At 38.5% G+C, this 19,559-nt stretch overlaps 1 protein-coding gene across 3 annotated transcripts in view; it reads right to left on the reverse strand.

Moving 5' to 3' along the window:
* Nucleotides 1-604: 604 nt before the first annotated feature.
* Nucleotides 605-19,559, reverse strand: part of SIRT4 (sirtuin 4) — a 197,795-nt gene continuing 178,840 nt past the window's right edge. For all 3 annotated transcript variants that reach the window (XM_044068906.1, XM_044068907.1, XM_044068905.1), the window contains exon 4: nt 605-859. In XM_044068906.1, coding sequence (XP_043924841.1) covers nt 704-859 — 156 coding nt within the window. In that variant the 3' untranslated portion in view covers nt 605-703. The remainder of the gene's footprint in view (nt 860-19,559) is intronic.

Below are 19,559 nucleotides of genomic sequence, written 5' to 3' on the forward strand. Positions count from 1 at the left end.
GCCTGGTCATGGGGGGGTGGTGGCCTAACCATACCTCCTGGAGCGCCAGGTCACTACAGGTAGAGAAATCACCACAGCCTTCCTTCCCAGGTGAGCACTCTGATGTAAGTTGCACATCTCTCACTCACCTCTCCCTCGCTCTTCCAGCTTCCCAATCCACTGAAAAATCTCAGATTGTGTCACAGTCGGGGCTTTTTCCCTTTGTGCCACAGAACTGGGGTTGTGCAGCTTGCTATCTTACAAAAATAAAATATTTTTCAGTCATCCCACCCAAAGACAGACAATGATAGAACTGATAGCACTACATGATTCCTTCCCACACTAGGCAGCTGGAAGATGTTGCTGTGCTCTTCAGTCCTTGAATTAGCAATTTCACCTTTCAGTTACGTCCTTGTCACTCTACTGATACAACAGTATGACTTTACTTGCGTTTGCACATCACACAGTACAGCGGTATACTGCATTACTTTCTGCCCTGTAAAAATGCATCTTCAAAGTGTTACAATCATCATTATATACATTATGTATTGGTATGTCACCTTATACAATGTCCCAGCAAAGCCCTTCTGCCTGAAAAGAAAAATAAACAAAGCAACTTTAAAAGTAAACACTAACACCTTCAATTTTACTTAAACATTAGATACGTCAGGTAATTCAAAGTGTTGTAATTATCTACAGATGATTTATGAATGTTGTAGTCCTGTTAACAAAATGTTACGATGCGCGATAACACTTCTCCACATCGCTGGGTGACCTTTATGGATGCCAAGTGATTAGCTCGTGTTGGACCAATGTTGACTATGGCTATTGGTATATTCTTTTCATGTGCTGTAAGGATGAATCTGTACCCAGAATACACCTGGAAAAAAAAAGAAAACAATTAATTCAGTAGTTTTCAAATCAGTTTTTAATTATGCTCCATACTAACTTATCTGTTCAGTATCACCACAGATCCTTACCGTATAACTTGCTCCCCACACCAGATCTCCTTCCTCTTTACAATCTACTGTTAGTATCCAGCACCCAAAGCAATTTTAGTAGCTCAGAATCTCCAAACCCAGGTGGGTAGCTTCAAAGTCTCATACTCTCAACACATCAGCATGTTGCAGCCTATTCCCTTCATAAGTGCTCATAAAGCCCCAGTCGCCAGTACAGCTCATAGTATGCACTATCCCTCCCAACACAGCAGTCACATTTAAAACCTTAACTCTTAAAATAATGTGTATATTCATTTTCTACTGCTCAATGCATTATGGCATATTTACAATCTCCCACAATCACAAGCTAGTACGCATACAGCTCTTCTGTTCACTGATCCCCACCCCTCGGAGAGCATACTCTTGGCAAAACTTCACAGATCCACTCTCTTGTTGAGAGGGCCTTAATTCCAATGAGAAAGATGAAAGAACACTGAAAACAGAATAATAGACCCTCTACTCCAGTTCTTCCTCACCATTATGTAGGATCTGAGGTCAGTTATCATTTCAGTTTGCTAGTATCTTTTTTTCTGTAGTTTTATCATTTTTTATATATTTTCTTAAGCAAATATTTTGTGACTATACTATGACTAATCAAGGGTTTCAATGAAAAATCATTTGAAAGCATCCAAACCACTTTTGTGACGTGTAAAAGCAGAGATGCAACGGTCCTCAAAGGAAAATATGACCTCTGCCTTCTTTGTCTGAAGAACAATCGTCAGCCAGATGACTACATATGTTAATAAAAATAAAATCAGCAAAGTCAAAAAGAGCCAACAGGCTCCATAACTCTAACATGGAGTCCAATTTTCTCAGCAGCCTGGACTGTTGTGGCCCACATGCCATCAGCAAAGTCTATGTTTGTCTATATTTGAGAAAGCCAATTCACAAGCAAGGAATGTAGCATTCAGGGTGATGCTGCAGAGATATGCTTGGTTGTAAGTCTCAGTCATACCATCTTACATTCAGTAGAAACCGTAGAGTCCTTCCTTGACCAGGTCCTCTCTGACTTCAAGAAAGGGAGCCATAGGACACTTCTCAATCAGTTAAAATTATGAAAACCCAATCAATAACAGGTTCAAAAATCACTTCAAATGATGTGGAATGGGTAAGTCACAAGATGACTTCAAGGTGCAGCAAAAAGATCCCAAGGTAAAAATCCATTCTCCAAATACCTCAGCCATCCTTACACATCCAGTTTTCACAGGGTGTTTTCAGGTCTTAACCAACCATTTTTCATGAGATCTAGGATGTGGGGGTTGATCTGTCAAATATCCAGATCTAAAAATCAACAGTTGTGGATGATTCAACTAATGAAACAGAACCATTCCTTAAAATATGCATTATATCCTTTCTTACACTCCTCCAGAGTTTAAAAAGTTAATGGATTAGAAACTAATCCTAGACTGGAGGATGTTTAACAAACCTTGACCAAAGATGCTTGGAATTAATTCCTTCCTTCCTTCAAAAGAGGGGGAGATATCACTCAAGATTTTTGTAGTTCCCAGCAGAATGTGGACTTTTGAACAATACTTAATTTCAAGGATCTCTATTGATTTAATCAATACAAAACATCTGAGATGTTTCCTGTGTAGTCTCTTATTCCTCTTGGAGAAATGAAATGCACACGACACTGCCCATCATTTTACATTTTCAGAAGTCATAATCCCTGCCTAATGATTGTCACAGTCACCCTCCCCCCCCCAAAAAAAAATGTTGTAGTTACAAAATTACAGTGCTCTGGCGAAACATATTATGTGTAAAGATACAACACACTCTTTTTCATTTAAAGTAGTTGAATGTATAATGCAGAGTCCAAGATTAGGGGATGTGAAAACTAAAACTGAGTTAAGTGAACTCAAATGGATTATTGAGCTTCAGGCAGAGAAGGAACCAGGGCTAAATGACAGAACATCAATTAAACCACATTTGAAAGCGAGACGTTTATGATATAATATATTTTTATTTAGATTGTTTTTAATATGTGTTATATATTTTTTATATTATTGTGGGTGTTATGCTATGTATAGAAACATTTTACTGTAAATTAGACTAATTTATTAATATTTTGGTCTATTATTGGCTAATTGGATAATTGTTAACTAGGGATACATAAGGAAGTGAAGTGAATTTGATTTTATGGTGTGAAGCAGCATCTTGTTGGATGTGAAAGTGCTAACCTCATATTAAAAAGTTTTTTATTCCTGCCGTGTATCTCCACTTTGTTTATTTTACTGGACTGTCTATTTGCTGATGTGAGTTGGAGTTTATCCGCAGTGGCTGAACTGTTTATTTTTAATTTTAATTACAAACTCTGACCCAAAGGTAACAAAAGACTATATGCTGCAGTCCAGAGGGAGGGAAAGCAGTCATACTATGTGAAGTGGTCCCATGGACCCCATCTATGGAACTGACTTGTACAGCACTGACGTTTGGGCAGGACAGGGGATATATACGCGTAGAATCAGACACATTACACGACACTCCTGTTAGGGTGAGGTAGGATAAGAACTGAAGCAGAACCCAATCAAGCAAAGTTCTACCTAGGTGCATTTAAAACCTATGACATAAGGAAATGAACTCATAACACACAAGTGCGCACACACACACACACACACACACACACACACACACACATATATATATATTCTTTCTAACAAGTACAATGATCGTAATGAGTTAATTTTTGTATTTTGCTCAAATTCCAGGCTGGAAGGACAGCTGCACTCAGTTTTGGATGATGTGTACATCAAGGCGTCTTACAAGTACTGTAAGCAAAAGTCTTTTGTGTACCAAAAAGAATATAAGCTTGAAATGTTTGTTTAATGTTAACTTAAAACAGAGATATCTTGTGTACTGAAGGCAAAAGTTATCTAAAAGTGCATATTTAACTCAAAACAGTTGCTCTAGTTGTGAAAATGTGAGCACTGAGCTCAGAGATGGGGACATGTGTATAATTACCTGAACAGGTAACAAGCTATTATCACATTGAGCTCAGAGATGGAGAGATGGGCGTAATTACCTGAACAGGTGACAAGCTATTATCACACTGAGCTCAGAGATGGAGAGATACGTATAATTACCTGAACAGGTGACAAGCTATTATCACACTGAGCTCAGAGATGGAGAGATATGTATAACTACCTGAACAGGTGACAAGCTACTATCACACTGAGCTCAGAGATGGAGAGATACGTATAATTACCTGAACAGGTGACAAACTATTATCACGCTGAGCTCAGAGATGGAGAGATATGTATAATTACCTGAACAGGTGACAAGCTTTTATCACACTAAGCTCAGAGATGGAGAGATATGTATAACTACCTGAACAGGTGACAAGCTACTATCACACTGAGCTCAGAGATGGAGAGATATGTATAATTACCTGAACAGGTGACAAGCTATTATCACACTGAGCTCAGAGATGGAGAGATATGTATAATTACCTGAATAGGTGACAAGCTACTATCACACTGAGCTCAGAGATGGAGAGATATGTATAATTACCTGAACAGGTGACAAGCTATTATCACACTGAGCTCAGAGATGGAGAGATATTGGACATGCTGCACCTCAGAAAATCCAAATCCCATCGAGCTACGCGCTCAAGACACTTGAACCTCAGCACTGAAATAAACAGGACATGCTGGAGGGACAGATTCATAACCCAGAGGCTCCCTTCACTCTGGAATAAAATCCCAGTCCAGGTTAGGCAGAGTCCTTCACTGACTCTCTTCAAGAGGAATCCTGATGAGTGGATGGGAGATCGTAGGTTTACCCCGGTATCACTTCTGTGTCACTGTTAGACAGAGGCACAGTATACTAACCTCGAAAAAGGGCATAGCAAAATTAATTTAAAATGGGTGGCGAAAGCCAAACACACTCTGGCTAGGCTTATAAATGCCATAGGGCAGATAGCCTAGTATGAACCTATGAACCTATGTATAATTACCTGAATAGGTGACAAGCTATTATCACACTGAGCTCAGAGATGGAGAGGTACGTATAATCACCTGAACAGGTGACAAGCTATTATCACATTGAACTCAGAGATGGAGAGATACGTATAATTACCTGAACAGGTGACAAGCTATTATCACACTGAGCTCAGAGATGGAGAGATATGTATAATTACCTGAACAGGTGACAAGCTATTATCACACTGAGCTAAGAGATGGAGAGATATGTATAATTACCTGAACAGGTGACAAGCTATTATCACACTGAGCTCGGAGATGGAGAGATATGTATAATTACCTGAACAAGTGACAAGCTATTATCACACTGAGCTCAGAAATGGAGAGATATGTATAATTACCTGAACAGGTGACAAGCTATTATCACACTGAGCTCAGAGATGGAAAGATATGTAAAATTACCTGAACAGGTGACAAGCTATTATCACACTGAGCTCGGAGATGGAGAGATATGTATAATTACCTGAACAGGTGACAAGCTACTATCACACCGAGCTCGGAGATGGAGAGATATGTATAATTACCTGAACAGGTGACAAGCTATTATCACACTGAGCTCGGAGATGGAGAGATATGTATAATTACCTGAACAGGTGACAAGCTATTATCACACTGAGCTCAGAGATGGAGAGATATGTATAATTACCTGAACAGGTGACAAGCTATTACCACACTGAGCTCAGAGATGGAGGGATATGTATAATTACCTGAACAGGTGACATGCTATTATCACACTGAGCTCAGAGATGGAGAGTTATGTATAATTACCTGAACAGGTGACAAGCTACTATCACACTGAGCTCAGAGATGGAGAGATATGTATAATTACCTGAACAGGTGACAAGCTATTATCACACGGAGCTCAGAGATGGAGAGATATGTATAATTACCTGAACAGGTGACCAGCTATTATCACACTGAGCTCAGAGATGGAGAGATATGTATAATTACCTGAACAGGTGACCAGCTAGGTTTACTATCAAATGACTGAAAATGAAAAGACTGAATCCGAAAAAGACTGAAAATTTAAAATACTGAAATCAATTTTTAATGCAAGCCGCAAGCCCCCCTGCTCCCTTTATGTGGGGGGCTGTGCCCACCACACCCCATGCTAACTATATATACCAAGTCCAAGATCGCACAACAGTGGAGAAGGGGCAAATTCCATCATTCAGTATTTTTAATTTTCAGTCGTTTTGGGATTCAGTCTTTTGATTTTCAGTCACTTGATAGTAAACCGACAAAGTATTATGACCAGGTGATCCGAACGTCACATTTCAATTTATAGAAATATACAATCCTTAGGTTTATTCCGCTTCTGTATTACAATATCTTTGATTTGATACGCTAATATATCCATTCTGTTTTCTCAGCCTAATTTTGCAAATTAAAAGTGGATATGGGGATACTTAAAACAAACCTGTAAAATCAAAGGGTTATTTTCAGCTGTTCCTTCTATTATATATACTCTTTTGCAAGCTATGTACCTGTTGTTTGGGGCACTAATTTAGACAGTTGCAGACATATTATGACCAGAAAAGGTTACACCCTTGATCTGCATCAACTTCAGTTTTATTTTCTTATAGTAGTTTTATGCAGAATTTGGATAAAATCACATAAATGTTATTACGCATAATACCATAGTAAAAGGCATTCTTTTAATATTGTAAAGCAAGATGCATGAATAATGTCATTATATTAAAAGTATCTCTATAAGAATGTCATCTGTACAAACAGGGAGACCAGTTTTGTAAAAATGTTCAAAACAGCAGCAGCATCAATACAAAGCATGTAGCAACTTTTACTATTTTATTGTGTCAAACCACAGTCTTGTTTAAAAGTTGTGTAAAATCACAGCAATGTAACTTCAAAGGATGACAACACCCAAAAACTGTTCTTACTTTTTTCGTCACAGCCCTTGGAGATGGGTGTGACTTTGTTAACTGAAAATGTATAAAAGCTTGTTACTTTCTGTAACTTAAGTGTCAATCAATTTCAATCAAGCAATTATTTTCATTACTTTGTTACGCTGGCTATTAAATTAAAACTACTTGATTGACCCTACGCTCCCTGACTTGTTTAACATTTATGCTAAAATGCGTTTCTTACAATTATTTCCATTACTTTGTTACGCTGGCTATTAAATTAAAACCACTTGATTGACCCTACGCTCCCTGACTTGTTTAACGTTTATGCTAAAATGTGTTTCTTACAATTATTTTCATTACTTTGTTACGCTGGCTATTAAATTAATACCACTTGATTGACCCTACGCTCCCCGACTTGTTTAACGTTTATGCTAAAATGCGTTTCTTACAATTATTTTTATTACTTTGTTATGCTGGCTATTAAATTAATACCACTTGATTGACCCTCGCTCCTGACTTGTTTAACATTTATGCTAAAATGCGTTTCTTACAATTATTTTTATTACTTTGTTATGCTGGCTATTAAATTAATACCACTTGATTGACCCTACGCACCCTGACTTGTTTAACATTTATGCTAAAATGCGTTTCTTACAATTATTTTCATTACTTTGTTACGCTGGCTATTAAATTAAAACCACTTGATTGACCCTACGCTCCCTGACTTGTTTAACATTTATGCTAAAATGCGTTTCTTACAATTATTTTCATTACTTTGTTACGCTGGCTATTAAATTAATACCACTTGATTGACCCTACGCTCCCCGACTTGTTTAACATTTATGCTAAAATGCGTTTCTTACAATAATTTTCATTACTTTGTTACGCTGACTATTAAATTAAAACCACTTGATTGACCTTATGCTCCCTGACTTGTTTAACATTTATGCTAAAATGCGTTTCTTACAATTATTTCCATTACTTTGTTACGCTGGCTATTAAATTAAAACCACTTGACTGACCCTACGCTCCCTGACTTGTTTAACATTTATGCTAAAATGCATTTCTTATAATTATTTTCATTACTTTGTTACACTGGCTATTAAATTAATACCACTTGATTGACTCTACGCTCCCTGACTTGTTTAACATTTATGCTAAAATGCGTTTCTTACAATTATTTCCATTACTTTGTTACGCTGACTATTAAATTAAAACCACTTGATTGACCCAATGCTCCCTGACTTGTTTAACATTTATGCTAAAATGCGTTTCTTAAATTATTTTCATTACTTTGTTACGCTGGCTATTAAATTAAAACCACTTGATTGACTATACGCTCCCTGACTTGTTTAACATTTATGGTAAAATGCGTTTCTTACAATTATTTCCATTACTTTGTTACGCTGACTATTAAATTAAAACCACTTGATTGACCCTACGCTCCCTGACTTGTTTAACATTTATGCTAAAATGCGTTTCTTACAATTATTTTCATTACTTTGTTACGCTGGCTATTAAATTAAAACCACCTGATTGACCCTATGCTCCCTGACTTGTTTAACATTTATGCTAAAATGCGTTTCTTACAATTATTTCCATTACTTTGTTACGCTGGCTATTAAATTAAAACCACGTGATTGACCCTACGCTCCCTGACTTGTTTAACATTTATGCTAAAATGCGTTTCTTACAATTATTTTCATTACTTTGTTATGCTGGCTATTAAATTAAAACCACTTGATTGACCCTATGCTCCCTGACTTGTTTAACATTTATGCTAAAATGTGTTTCTTACAATTATTTTCATTACTTTGTTACACTGGCTATTAAATTAAAACCACTTGATTGACCCTACGCTCCCTGCCTTGTTTAATGTTTATGCTAAAATGCGTTTCTTCCTGACTTGTTTTACGTTTATGCTAAAATGCGTTTCTTACAATTATTTTCATTACTTTGTTACACTGGCTATTAAATCAATACCACTTGATTGACCCTGACTTGTTTAACATTTATGCTAAAATGTGTTTCTTACAATTATTTTCATTACTTTGTTACACTGGCTATTAAATTAAAACCACTTGATTGACCCTACGCTCCCTGCCTTGTTTAATGTTTATGCTAAAATGCGTTTCTTACAATTATTTTCATTACTTTGTTACGCTGACTATTAAATTAATACCACCTGATTGACCTCTGCTAAAATGCGTTTCTTACAATTATTTTCATTACTTTGTTACGCTGACTATTAAATTAATACCACCTGATTGACCCTACGCTCCCTGACTTGTTTTACGTTTATGCTAAAATGCGTTTCTTACAATTATTTTCATTACTTTGTTACACTGGCTATTAAATCAATACCACTTGATTGACCCTGACTTGTTTAACATTTATGCTAAAATGCGTTTCTTACAATTATTTCCATTACTTTGTTACGCTGGCTATTAAATTAAAACCACTTGATTGACCCTACGGTCCCTGCCTTGTTTAGCATTTATGCTAAAATGCGTTTCTTACAATTATTTTCATTACTTTGTTACACTGGCTATTAAATTAATACCACTTGATTGACCCTACGCTCCCTGCCTTGTTTAATGTTTATGCTAAAATGCGTTTCTTACAATTATTTTCATTACTTTGTTACGCTGACTATTAAATTAAAACCACTTGATTGACCCTACGCTCCCTGACTTGTTTAACATTTATGCTAAAATGGGTTTCTTACAATTATTTTCATTACTTTGTTACGCTGGCTATTAAATTAATACCACTTGATTGACTCTACGCTCCCTGACTTGTTTAACATTTATGCTAAAATGCTTTTCTTACAATTATTTTCATTACTTTGTTATGCTAGGTATTAAATTAAAACCACTTGATTGACCCTACGCTCCCTGCCTTGTTTAATGTTTATACTAAAATGCGTTTCTTACTTTCTCTGTACTGTAGTACTCTTTATAGTTCCCCTTTTGCACAGACTCTGTTGTAAACAACATGATGGGATTACCCTGCTTCCCTGAAACTACAAGAACTGTTTGCATACATTCATTTTTTATGAAAGCATTTTGCTAAAGACAATGTGGACTGTGACAAAATTACAGCTGACAGGAAAACACTTAGCAGGTGTGGATGAAACTTTCTGAACATATCTGGCTGAAGGCTGATTGTTCCACGAACTTATAATCCATTTTATTTTATTTCCCTTCTGTTACAAAAGACAGACAGAGAGTAAGAGAGAAGAATTTGGATTATTTTATTTTAAATTATATTACTGAATTCGTCTTAAGTGACAAAATTCAGTTTTTAAATACACAGTAGCAGGATCATGTAACCGTGGACTAATGATTATTCAAAAGAACATTTATTTTGTCCTTTGTTAAAAAAAGCCACAGTATGTGCAGATGTGGAGAAGTGAGAGTTTAAGGTTATTTCTAATAAATTAGCACAAGTACAATTTCATAGCATTAAGGAGAAAAAGATGTCAGTGTTTGTATCTTGCCATTAGTCCAAGTACAGCCAAGAAAAAATGAATCACATTCTTGACATTTTATGAAAAATATACATGGTGAAAATACATGCTATAAGCTTCTTCTTGATTCATTGTCCTTTAAATAAGATAAGTCAGTGGCACCCAAAGCACACAGATATAAAGCCTGTACTCTGACCCAGATGACCCATATTCAGTTAGTAGCACAGGTGCTGAAGGGACCATGGGTGGAGGATGGGAGTGAGTGGCAGATGTTGGCTCTCCCATCTTGGGGGGGGGGGGGTCTCGGTTGGCTGCAGTAAACATTAGCCTGGCCAGCTCTGTGAGGCATAAGCGGCAAGACACTTAGTCAGGAGGTTGCACATGACTAGAAGAACGCATGCAACTCCAGGAGGCAGCCACTGCAAAAATGGCAAGTCTGCTGCAAGGAGGCAAGAGTGGGGGCACACTCCTTGGCAGCAGTATGACATAGCACCAGCACCCTCAATCTCCTTGCCAGTCTCAGGACATACAGTCAGACTGAGCCCAGGAGAGGCTAAGGTGAGTTTAGTATATCTAGTGAACAAGGAGGGGAGTTGGTAGCTTCTGATTGTCAGCTGGTGGAAGGAAACAAAAAGTAGCGTTTTCTTTTTCCCAAAAACATGACATGCTTCTTTGAAGGCATTTTAATAATAAAGTAATTGTGCTTGATAAGCTGCAAATTATTTGTAATTAAATTTTAGACTGAAATGATTAAAACGTAAATTGAAATAGTCTGTGGCAGAATACATGCACATTTCTTTTTAGTAAGACTTGATGTAGTTTTGTTAACGTAACATTTCAGAATAGTATAATAAAAGTATGATATTTGAAAACAGTAATACCATTACATTCTTACTAACTTCATGTTTATTTTTAACTAGTACAACTAGTAAAGAGCAAGGTTTATTTTAACTAGTACAACTAGTAAAGAGCAAGACTTGTAAAAAAATTATAGACAGTTCTTTTATAAAAAAAAGATGTAATCTTGCTGTCCAAAAGAAAAATAGCTACCTCAGCAAGTTAAATTAGCTAAATACAGACTTCCTACAACTAAATAAAACAATTGTTTTCCTCAAAATTATAAAAAAGTATTGTAAAGGGAGGAGAAAAAGAGAAGAAATTGTACTGTACGTATTCCTGTATAAACATTACCTACTATGTAAACACACACACACACACACACACACACACACACACACACACACACACACACACACACACACACATACATATGGGTCTCCTGCAGAAGAGCGACTTTTCAGAAAGTTGAGCTTCATGTGGTTGAGACCATATGAACAACTTTCTGAAAAATCGAAGTATTTGTATGGAAATCATGGTAAAGTGGGGATCTGGGAATTTACCCTTTTCCCCACTGCAGTGCGATCTCAGAAATGGTTTATATAATTTGTAGAGCCAATGGGTACAGATTTAGGTTGTTTTACTACATCTGGCTTTTCAGTACATTGATCTTCTCGTCTCAACCATATGAAGTTCAACTTCCTGAAAAGTCAATCTTCTGACACAGACTCACATAGGCAGGTTCATGGGTATATACTAGGCTAATGACCACCATAGCCTTTTATAAGCCTAGCCTTGCAATCCAACCAAACTGTGTCAGTGTCTATCACAACATAAATTAGGAGGTGTATGTTATTTAGGAAATTTTTAAAAGTTATGTGGGGGTATGTTAGTTTGAGCATTTCTGTCTGCCTCTGTCCATCAGTGACATGGGGGTGAGACCTGGGGTGAATTTCTGATTTCCAATCCATTAGTCAAGGTTACACTTAAATAGGGTTAGGGAGGGACTCTGCTTCACATGGATGTGGAGCCTGTTCCAGAGCATAAGGATCCTTTGAGGCACATCTGTCTCACCAACATATCTTATTTATGTCACAAACAAAATTTAAATCCTTGGATCTAGTGATTAATATGCTGTTCATTTTGCAGATGTGCAAAACTTCCATCGGAGCTGGATCTGAGAATGTCTTGAATGCCATGCATGGATTTGTTGGACATAAAGATGGGTTTTAAGGCCATTCTTACAGGACAACATGTTTATACCCTGGATTCTCCTAGTGAAGAACCTTTGTGGGTATTCCAACTGTTGCATATGTCTGGTCAGGAACATGCTGAAGGGGACATTATATTCAGTGAAGGGTCTGATAATTTTATTTATTTTATTTTATTTTACATTTGTTAACCGGGATAGTCCGACTGGACACAGGTCCATTTTCAGCGGATGCCCAGGGAAAAAAGCTCCACAGTGGATAGTTACATAAGAGTTAAACAGTAGCAGTTTTATACAGTCACATATAGATACCCAGTACAGAATTATAAGATTATATGCATACTTGGAATACATACATACTTAAACTTAACATTGTAGTTTCCTTGTTCGAACTTAGACATTTTTAGTGGTACAAGGCTGAAAAAGGTAGCATGTCATTCAGTAGTACAATACATATGAGAATGAGACTAAGTCTGAAACACTGACTATTTTCCAGATAGCCAGGTAGTGAAGAGAGTGGTGAGCTGGTTAGTCAGGGTTGGTACAGGGGCACAGCCAGTGACTTTTTAGGAATTTTTGACAGATGTGTTAAATTGGTTAATAGTCTGGTTTGCTGTAAGTTTGTCAGTAAGCCGATTCCAGATTGTTCCAACAGAGATGCAAAACAATGAGTCACCTGCTGAGTTTTTAGATTTAACAGTTTGTGCCAGTATTTTGTCAGAAGACCGGAGTTTTTAGGTTACTGTAAGGGGTAATTATATTTTTGAGTATGTGTGTGCTTTCGGGTTGATGGAGGACTTTGTGGGCTATTATGAATTGATTATACTGGATTTGAGAGGGGAAACTCTAGCCAGCTTAGAGATCGTAGGTTAATACAGTGGTGGGTTCTATATGCTGAGCCTGTGGCAAATCTGGCTATGGTGTTATAGCAGTTATTGAGTTTATTGAGGTCAGACTTACTCAGGTTTGTATAGATTGAGGAGGCATAAAGAAGAGTTGAAAGTAAATGTGTTCGGGCAATAACTGTCCTAGCAGTTGGGGTTAGAAGTGCCTTAATTCTATATAGAGATCCTAGCTTTTTGTTGACTGTTTTAATGGTTTTGTCGATGTGAGCGTCAAACTTAAGGTTATTGTCAACAATTACACCTAATAGTTTTGTATTACTTTCTGGGGAAATTATTGTGCCATTATTAGATGTTATGGTAAATGATGGGAGTGTACCTTTCCAGGTGGGGGTGAAGAGTAGCAGTTTTGTTTTATTTGGATTCAATAGAAGACGCCTGTCAGTGAACCAGTTTTCTACTACATTGAAAGTATTTTGGGTTAAGGTCTGCAGGTCTAATGGGGAGGTGGCAGAACAGGTTAGGGTAGAGTCATCTGCATATTGAATGCAGGTTACATTGGGGGTGACTGTATGAAGATCATTAATGAAGATGGAAAATAGGAGAGGTCCTAGTATAGACCCTTGAGGACCTCCAAGGGTGACTGGCAGTAGGGAGGAAAGGCTATCCTTCCATAGCACAGCTTGTTGTCTGCCACTTAGGTAGGACTGAAGCCAGCGTATTGCCAGGCTGTCTATGGCAAGAGGTTTTAGTGTATGAATGAGTAGCTGGTGATTTACCATATTAAATGCCTTAGATAGGTCCAGAAAGACAGCAGAGGAGGGCGTACTATTATTACGGATTTGATTTATTGTCTGAGAGAAGGAAAGAAGGGCCATGGTGGTACTATGGTGGGGTCTAAATCCATGCTGGGAGGGAGCTAGGAGATTGTGCAAGTTGAGGTAATGAAGGAGTTGCTTGTGGATACATTTTTCCCTAATTTTAGCCAGAGGGGACAGAATGGCAATGGGCTGGTAATTTGATAGATCAGTGGAGTTACCCCCTTTATGGAGAGGAATTACATAGGAAATTTTCCAGATGGAGGGTATATATGCTTCAGAGATGGTTCTGTTAATTAATATTGAGATGGGATACGCTATTGCATTTGCAGCCTTTTGAAGATATTCAGCCGGGACTAGGTCTGCTGAAAGGGTGGTGGGTTTCAGTTTCTTGATTAAGGATCGGGATAAATGCTGTTGGTACAGGTTGAAAGTTAAAGGATGGGTGGGTATTGGATATGGGGTTAATAGGGTCTAGGTTGTTGGGGCCTAGTTGGTTGGCAAGGGATTGTATAGTTTTCGTAAAGAAGGTGTTGGCAATATTTTCTGGAGGCTTTTGGAGGATAGATGCAGGGGTAGGGGTAGTAGTATTACCTGGATGGAGAAGATTGTTTAAGCTGGACCAAATTTTTGTGGTCGATTTTGATGTTTATGTTGCAGGTCACTGTACTAGTCTTTTTTGTCTAACATTATAGACTTCTTAGTATCATTTCTTAGCTGTTTATATACTAGCTGATCCTTAAAGTTTTTATTGGTTTTCCAAGATGACCAGGCTTTATTTCTATTCATGATTTTTTGTCTAGTTTCTTTGGACAGCCACGGTGCTACTTTTTTCTTTGTTCTGATGGTCTGGGTGGGTGCATGATTAAGGATTGTAAGAAATGTGGAGTTAAAGTGTGGTACTGCCTCGTCTAGTGGGAGTAGTTTTAGTCTATTCCAGTTACATGTTTGAAGTTCTAATTGGAATTTGGTTTGATTGAAGCTCTTATTGTTCCTGATGGTTCTGAAGCAGGTATTGGAGGGGTATCAGTTTTTTGTCTGAGTATATATGTTAGGAGGTGGTCACTTATTACCTCAGGTTGGGTGCCTGCCTTGTACATTTGGGGAGGGTTATTAATGAGAATCCAATCTAGTATGCTTTCTTTGTTATTGGGCTTACTAGTTCTGGTGGTGGAGGTTATGACTTGGGAGAAACCATATAGAGTTATGTGGGTAGTAGGGAAGTCTGAGGAGCAGGCGTTCCAGTCTATATTAAAGTCACCTAAAACAATCGTTTCTTGTGGGGAGTTTATGGACAGCCACTGTAGAATGTCTTCAAGGGTATTGGTGCTGTTGCCAGGTGGGATATAAATGCAGCTGATGTTTATAGATTTATGCTGGTTAATTTGTAGTTTTGTAAAGAGTATTTCAGCTTTGTCAGCTTGAGGAACTTGTGGAGAGTTGAAAATAGTTAGATTAATTGAAGATTTATATAAGACAGCTACCCCGCCTCCCTTCTTTGAGGTGCAGACCAGTCATATTATATTGTAACCTGGAGGAGTAACTTCATTGTCAGTGGTGGATGGCTTAAGCCAGGTTTCTGTGTATATCTGGGGAGTTTACTGCTAAGAGGGCATGCAGGTAGTGGATTTTACTACTTAGGCTTCTGATGTTTAGGTGGCAGATGTGGAGAGAGGTAGAGGAGATGTTTACGTTTTGCAGGCTAGACGGGATATTATATATTGGGTTGGATGCTTCTGATGGGGTTGGTTCTGGGTTGGGGTGGATGTCACCATCCATTGTGAGGTTAATTTGAGAATAGATTATTAGTTTTTGAAGTTTGAATCATAGCTTGTAGTAGTGTTTAGTTCTAGGGTTGACATAACTGACTCAAATGAGCTGTTGAGTTATTGTAACATGGGAGTTGGAAGGGAGGGGGAGTAGTGGCTGATTAAAGTTATGTGACAGAGCATGAGTACTGGTCTGTGATCTGGGATAGTGGGAGCCTGGGAGAGATGTTCATAACCTGTGATAAAATACGTAATCATCAGCATGGGTAAAAGGTAGTAGGAGGGCTTTGAATTGAAAGGTGGGGTTGAAGCTTGTAGAGGCACTGAAGAGGTTTTGCAACTTAACAATTTGTTTAAGAATGGGGGTGGGAGAGTAGTAGATGAGGGTAGAGTAGAGAAATAGGGAGGGTGTTGTGGTTAGGGTGGGTCTAACAATTGCTGATTGGTTCTATAATTAAGGGAGTGGCAGTTGTGGCTATAAATTTAGCACATCTAGGGGCAGGGTGGGGTGCAGAGTGAGGGCGAGTGCAGCGGGGCCAATGCAAAGAAACCAGCTAGCAATGAGAAACTATCAACACATTACATACAATGAGGCTTTTTTTTATTTGTTTGTTTTAAATACTTTCTTACCCTTGTTTTTGCCTTCAGTATACAATTTTTACGTAGTATACTGTTAGTAATCACTTTTTGCAGCCTTTTCTCACATTAAGCTTTCTTCTGCCAATTGTCTGCTATTTTTGTACACAGCTCAAGAGTTTAAACCCCTGCTTCAGGGTTATGCCATGCAATTTCTAGTTTTATGTTTTATGCAGGGAGCTCAACTGTTTTTCCTTAGTATGATTAAGCTCAGTTTCTGAGTGCTAAAATCTAAGGCAGACAGCTGGGCTACAGAGCCTACAGTAAAAACGAGCTTCGTTCTGTGTGTCTGAATTAATTTATGCTAGTAATATACCTATAAACTTATATATGTTCACTAGGTAATCCTTAGATATAGGAGTAACCCAGTTTAGTATTTTAGGGTTGATTGTGGGGCTTTATGGGATTACTGGTAGTGCTGTAGACCCGGTACGGCTAATCAATACAGTACATACAGACAGGATAAGATAATATTAACCTTGGCAGATCTTTTCAGAGTGGAGGGACAGTGCAGGAAAGTTAACAGTTAGGTTTCAGCAGGGGAGGTGTCCTTCTGGCATTCATAGGTTCATAGGTTAGTACTAAGCTAACTGCCCTTGCGAGCCATTTTAAGCTTAGCCAATTACTCCTGGTGAGACTCAAACCCTGCACCTTGTGTTTATAAGGCAAACACCTTACCCATTAGGCCACCCTCCCAACTACAAATAAACAGCATTGACAAGGCTCAAACCCAGGACCCTGCACACCATAGACAAAGTGATTTACCACTAAGCCATGTCAGATATGCCTTTCAGGGATATAGCAGATAGAGGGGGCTAGAACCTGATGATAGATACATAAGTTAGTATATGTGCTAAGTAGCAGATCCTTCAGTCAGTATAATATAGCGCTGTTAAGAACATTTATTTTCTATACAGTAGAGCAGCAATAAACATAGAAAATGGCCATAACACAGTCAAAGCAGCCCAGTAGTTAACACATTTCAAAGCACAATGGTAGTATTATTAAATGCAGCCATGTATTTAAGAAGTAACGCAGTCTAAATAGTATAAAATAGTGTCACTTTGGTTTAAAAAAAGCAGTCAATCACCAAATTAATTACATTTAAAACAGCAGTTTTAATACAGCATACTTAAATAAAGACAACATAGCTGCAATGGTAATGCCAGTAAATCACTGTTGCTGAAAGGCAGAGTCAAACCAGTGAAATAAACAAATAAGCAGAGCAGTAGTCAAGACTCGGAAACATGAATACCAGTTGTATACATCCAATTAATTAGCTAAAAACAACACTGAGACATTCCGGAGGTCTAATGGCTTACCAGTGAGCAGAATTCAACTGCTGTTGAGCACTTGTGTCCCGATGGGAGCCTAGTAATTTAAAGATGGCTCCATAAACAGCAGGAATCTAATATAGACTTAGTATTGGGGGTGGGGGTAGCAAAAGGGTGTGAACCAGGTGCAATGCAAAGAAACCAGCCAAACCAGAGAGGCTAGCAGTGGGGAAACTATCAACACATTAAGTACAATAAGGCTTTTTTAAATTTGTTTGTTTTAAATACTTTCTTACCCTTGTTTTTGCCTTCAGTATACAATTTTTACGTAGTATACTGTTAGTAATCACTTTTTGCAGCCTTTTCTCACATTAAGCTTTCTTCTGCCAATTGTATGCTGTTTTTCTACAGAGCTCAAGAGTTTAAACTCCTGCTTCAGGTTTATGCTGTGCAATTTCTAGCTTTATATGTTTTATGCAGGGAGCTCAACTGTTTTTCCTTAGTATGATTAAGCTCAGTTTCTGAGTGCTAAAATCTAAGGCAGACAGCTGGGCTACAGAGCCTACAGTAAAAAGGAGCTTCGTTCTGTGTGTCTGAATTAATTTATGCTAGTAATATACCTAGAAACTTAGATATGTTCACTAGGTAATCCTTAGATATAGGAGTAACCCAGTTTAGTATTTTAGGGTTGATTGTGGGGCTTTGAGGGATTACTGGTAGTACTGTAGACCTGGTATGGCTAATCAATATAGTACATACAGACAGGATAAGATAATATTAACCTTGGCAGATCTTTTCAGAGTCGAGGGACAGTGCAGGAAAGTTTCCAGTTAGCTTTCAGCAGGGGAGGTGTCCTTCTGGTGTTCAAGCCTTTCAGGGATCTAGCAGATAGAGGGGGATAGAATCTTGGCAGATCTTTTCAGAGTCGAGGGACAGTACAGGAATGTTTCCAGTTAGGTTTCAGCAGGGAAGGTGTCCTTCTGGCGTTCAAGCCTTTCAGGGATCTAGCAGATAGAGGGGGATAGAATCTTGGCAGATCTTTTCAGAGTCGAGGGACAGTGCAGGAATGTTTCCAGTTAGGTTTCAGCAGGGGAGGTGTCCTTCTGGCGTTCAAGCCTTTCAGGGATCTAGCAGATAGAGGGGGATAGAACCTTGGCAGATCTTTTCAGAGTCGAGGGACAGTGCAGGAAAGTTTCCAGTTAGGTTTCAGCAGGGGAGGTGTCCTTCTGGCATTCAAACCTTTCAGGGATCTAGCAGACAGAGGAGGACAGAACCTTGGCAGATCTTTTCAGAGTCGAGGGACAGTGCAGGAAAATTTCCAGTTAGCTTTCAGCAGGGGAGGTGTCCTTCTGGCGTTCAAGCCTTTCAGGGATCTAGCAGATAGAGGGGGATAGAACCTTGGCAGATCTTTTCAGAGTCGAGGGATAGTGCAGGAATGTTTCCAGTTAGGTTTCAGCAGGGGAGGTGTCCTTCTGGCGTTCAAGCCTTTCAGGGATCTAGCAGATAGAGGGGGATAGAACTTTGGCAGAGCTTTTCAGAGTCGAGGGACAGTGCAGGAAAGTTTCCAGTTAGGTTTCAGCAGGGGAGGTGTCCTTCTGGCGTTCAAGCCTTTCAGGGATCTAGCAGATAGAGGGGGCTAGAACCTTGGCAGATCTTTTCAGAGTCGAGGGACAGTACAGGAAAGTTTTCAGTTAGGTTTCAGCAGGGAGGTGTCCTTCTGGCGTTCAAGCTTTTCAGGGATCTAGCAGACAGAGGGGGATAGAACCAGTGAGCAGAATTCAACTGCTGTTGAGAACTTGTGTCCTGATGGGAGCCTAGTAATTTAAAGATGTAGGAAGTCTGTATAAGGGCTGAATAAAGTGGCAACATGACTTCC

The sequence above is a fragment of the Protopterus annectens genome, chromosome 4.part0 (assembly GCF_019279795.1).
Source record: "Protopterus annectens isolate FY-2018-M chromosome 4.part0, PAN1.0, whole genome shotgun sequence".
In the NCBI taxonomy this organism is placed as follows: domain Eukaryota; kingdom Metazoa; phylum Chordata; order Ceratodontiformes; family Protopteridae; genus Protopterus; species Protopterus annectens.